The sequence below is a fragment of the Gadus chalcogrammus genome, chromosome 12 (assembly GCF_026213295.1).
Source record: "Gadus chalcogrammus isolate NIFS_2021 chromosome 12, NIFS_Gcha_1.0, whole genome shotgun sequence".
Lineage (NCBI taxonomy): Eukaryota > Metazoa > Chordata > Actinopteri > Gadiformes > Gadidae > Gadus > Gadus chalcogrammus.
Window position 1 is genome coordinate 29,086,720 of NC_079423.1, and position 3,928 is coordinate 29,090,647.

Below are 3,928 nucleotides of genomic sequence, written 5' to 3' on the forward strand. Positions count from 1 at the left end.
GGGAAACGTTCCACGAGCATGAAGGCCGACTTTATCCCCTTTTTCTTGAATCGAAAGAAGCAGGATTGTGTTCATGGATGTGAGGGAGAAGAGAACATCAATAAAGCGCCAACACACACACGCGCGCACGCACACACGCACGCCGCACGCACGCACACACACACACACACACACACACACACACACACACACACACACACACACACACACACACACACACACACACACACACACACACACACACACACACACACACACACACACACACCAATTTGTTTAGGGGTTGTCACTACCTTGATAATAATTGTAATTATTAACAAAAATATTCAGTCTGGGTATCGCTAAGAAGTCCCTATCTATCCTATCTTATTGCTATAAAACCCTGAAAAACAATTAAAACACCCTCAATTAAGAAGAACTGCATGTTTGTTGAACATCTGCTGAAGGTGCTGTAGCGAGCCAAATCGCATCGACTTATATTTGGTACGGTTCTTTTTTTTTATTTCAGGCCTATGGGTAAAGCACCTTTGCACGTCTCATTTCCGCCCTCCAACTTTCGCTGAGTGAGTCAATAATGTTTGGATTGAAGCTCCGTGAAATGTCTCCCTCTACAGGTGACAAGTAGTTTGTAATCAATTGAACTCATATTGACAATATATTAGTCAATCAGATTGACTAAATTATATTTATTACCAAAGATAATATGGCCCAGAGCCTACTGGAGACGATATACAAATGGCCGGTGTTGCAAAGACTTTAGTTGCGTAATTTGTTAAATAGCAATATTGCAACACTGAGTCAAAGAATGATGAAGGTTTAATTTCGACTTTATTGTACTTTTTTTTGTTGTGCGTTTATTTGTATTTTACAATTATACATGAAAATCCATATTTTAATGCTTCAAGGATTTAAAACACTGCATTACATTATTACACAGTAGCCTATACTTACATAATTACATTGCAATGTTACTGTTAGAAATCCTCTACAAGCTATACTATTCTGTACAAAAACAAGTTAGCGAACTCAAAACAAAAGTTGGCCTGCAGATATCCGTTGTAAAAACGGTTGTTTGAAACAAACTTCAAAGCCAGATAAACCAACATGTGAGTAGGCCTATCTCTTCAAACGTTGTAACAGGAACCCTGAATTCAAATGGGGGTTGGGCGCACCCCTAGTTACTTGAAACTGAAAGACAGGTGGTGGTTGAGCTCAGCCTGTTCTTTCTGCCTGAGCCCTTTTGATTCTTGCGGGGCGTGGACGGGGGTGATGCTACACTGAGATTGCGGACCTTACTAAAACTGTTCCTCAGACTGTCCCTCCTGCTCTCCGAGGTGCTGCTGGTCTCCTTGGAGGTGAAGGTAGTCGGTCGACACAGGCCAGCCCTCACGCAGCAGCAGAACAGCAGCCCGGCGATAGCTTTCCTCAATTCGTTGCTCCCCAGGGTATAGATGATAGGGTTCAGCGCAGAGTTTAGCACAGCAAGGCAAATGAACCAGTCGGCCCCTGACAAAAGCATACATTGGCGGGAGACGCAGAAGAAATCCACCAACAGCAACACAAACAGAGGCCCCCAGCACACCACGAACACGCCCACGATGGACACGACCGTCTTGAGCAGCCCCAGGGAGCGCTGGTGACTGCGCTGCGAGCCCAGGTGTGCGTTGCTATGCACGTGACAGTAGATGGCGCCATAGAGCACGCCGATGGCCAGGAGGATGAGCAGGAAGATGAGGAGGGCGAACAGGATGTAGCTCTTCGAGTACAGCGGGAGCAGCGTGGAGCACGCGTCCAGGTCGCACACGCAGTTCCACCCCAGCAGCGGCAGGAAGCCGATGGCGAGCGCCAGCACCCAGCAGAGCACCACCAGCATGTAGATGCGGTAGGTCTTGGTGGCGGACTTCTGGTGCAGCGGCGCCATCATGGTGGTGTAACGCTCGAAGGCGATGAGCAGCAGGCTGAAGATGGACGCGGCCAGGGCCACGAACAGCATCCCCTCCCTGAACAGCCAGAGCTGCGGGCTGAGCGTGAACGTGCGCCTGCCCGACAGGCTGATGTTGACCACGTAGGCGACGCCGGTGAGAAGGTCGCTGAAGGTGATGTTGGCGATGCACACGTAGACCCAGCGGCGGCTGTGGCGGATGCGCGAGAACACGGCGACGAGGACCAGAAGGTTCTCCAGCACGATGAGCAGGCTGACGATCAGGGACACCACGGCGGTGACGCTCACCTGGCTCTGGTTCCTCAGGAGGGACCTGTTCTGAAGGCGGCCCGTGTGGTTGTAGTGCTGCCTGATCAGGGACATGGCGGCAGCGGCGGAGGCGGAGGCGGCGGCCGTCATGGCGCCAGCGGTGTCTCCAGGGCCGTTGGAGCCGTTGGAGGGGGCGGGGTGGCGGTAGAGGTGAGGGCAGGAGGAGGACAGGCTGAACAGGTCCATGGTCGGTGGGGTGGTCGGGGTCCGGTTTGGCGTGGGGGGGGGGGGGGGGGGGGGGGGGGGGGTTTGTCGAGGATGGGTGGTGGGGGTGATACACTCAGGTCGAGTGGGATGACTTAGACTGCAATGGAATTAGTGTGGAACTCCTGCTCTAGGACAGGCTATCACACTCTTGCCAATGTTTGTCAGTCAGATTGCAGCCCACCTGATGAGATAGGCAAAAAGGAAATTATGTAAATAATATATTTTAGTTAATATTTTATACATCATATATATATATATTTTACTTAAGTATAAATAAAGTAATTAAATTAAATCAAAATTAATTGTGACAGATGTACCTCATCGAAGAAATTAATCCCTTAGGCTTGCATGCTACTGATAACCAAATCACATAATCTATCTGGGTGGCATCGCTTTGTCATTGGTGTGCTTATAAACAAGGTTTAAATAACTCTGACATGTGCTGCGACTCACGATTGTGGTTAAGAAGGAGAAGTGAGTAACGCCAGGGGCATTAAAACCAATACCACATGAAGTAACCCACACCTTTCAGAAAGAGTATAAATAACTTCCAAATTGAACAAACAATATCTGCTAAATCAAATATTCAATAACATGTATTGGATAAATATTAGAATAACAGTAACATCTTACAATCAAACAATTACACTCTTACAATATTTTCCACATTTAAAGTAGGAAATTGAAAAAAGAGAGATACATAATTGAGAAAAATATTATTTAGATTCTTTACATTAATGCCTGATAAATGCAAATAAAGTCCAGGCAAAGCCTAACCAGTACTTACAGCACAGCAGAGATCAGCAGCTGATGATGATGCTGAGAGTGTAGTGAGTGCATTTCCTCTTGCTGAGTAGTACACATCTTTGACGTTTTTGATGGGGAAGTAAGCGTGTAAAGATAAGGGGACACCACACCCAAACAAAATACCCACACACACACACACACACACACACACACACACACACACACACACACACACACACACACACACACACACACACACACACACACACACAGTAAGACTGAAACTTATTCCTGCAAAAAACATACATACATACATACAAACGTTCAAGTTTCAGTACAAGTTTGACTCAACTGTTTTTCAACCATATTTTCATGCATTTACTTGGCCAAAAAATTATTATTACAATTATATTGTCTTTCTCCATTGGTTTTCCTGAAGACAGAGCGGATGGTCTCCATTGCCTTGTGCAACAAACTACCTCTGCAATATGCTGAAATTAAATGTCATTGCAAAAGCTGCCCCATGATGACTTATGCGGGAAGGGGCACTTTCAAAACATGCCAAACGAGAGCCGTGCATGCTGTGCGAGTAATGTGATTGTACAATGATTTTGTGCATGTGTGTCTTCCACAGAGTTTGGCATTCTTACAAAATACTACATCATTTCAGGTTTTTTTTTCAGAAGAAGTCAAAAACAGGAACTCTCATCAGATGAAGTGCGG

General features: G+C 46.4%; 1 protein-coding gene across 1 annotated transcript; it reads right to left on the reverse strand.

Annotated features, from left to right (window-relative positions):
* Positions 1-517: 517 nt before the first annotated feature.
* s1pr4 (sphingosine-1-phosphate receptor 4) lies at positions 518-2,400 on the reverse strand. Its single transcript, XM_056604063.1, has one exon. The coding sequence runs from the start codon at positions 2,339-2,341 to the stop codon at positions 1,175-1,177; it is 1,167 nt and encodes a 388-aa protein (XP_056460038.1). The 5' UTR covers positions 2,342-2,400; the 3' UTR covers positions 518-1,174.
* Between the last annotated feature and the right edge of the window lie 1,528 nt (positions 2,401-3,928).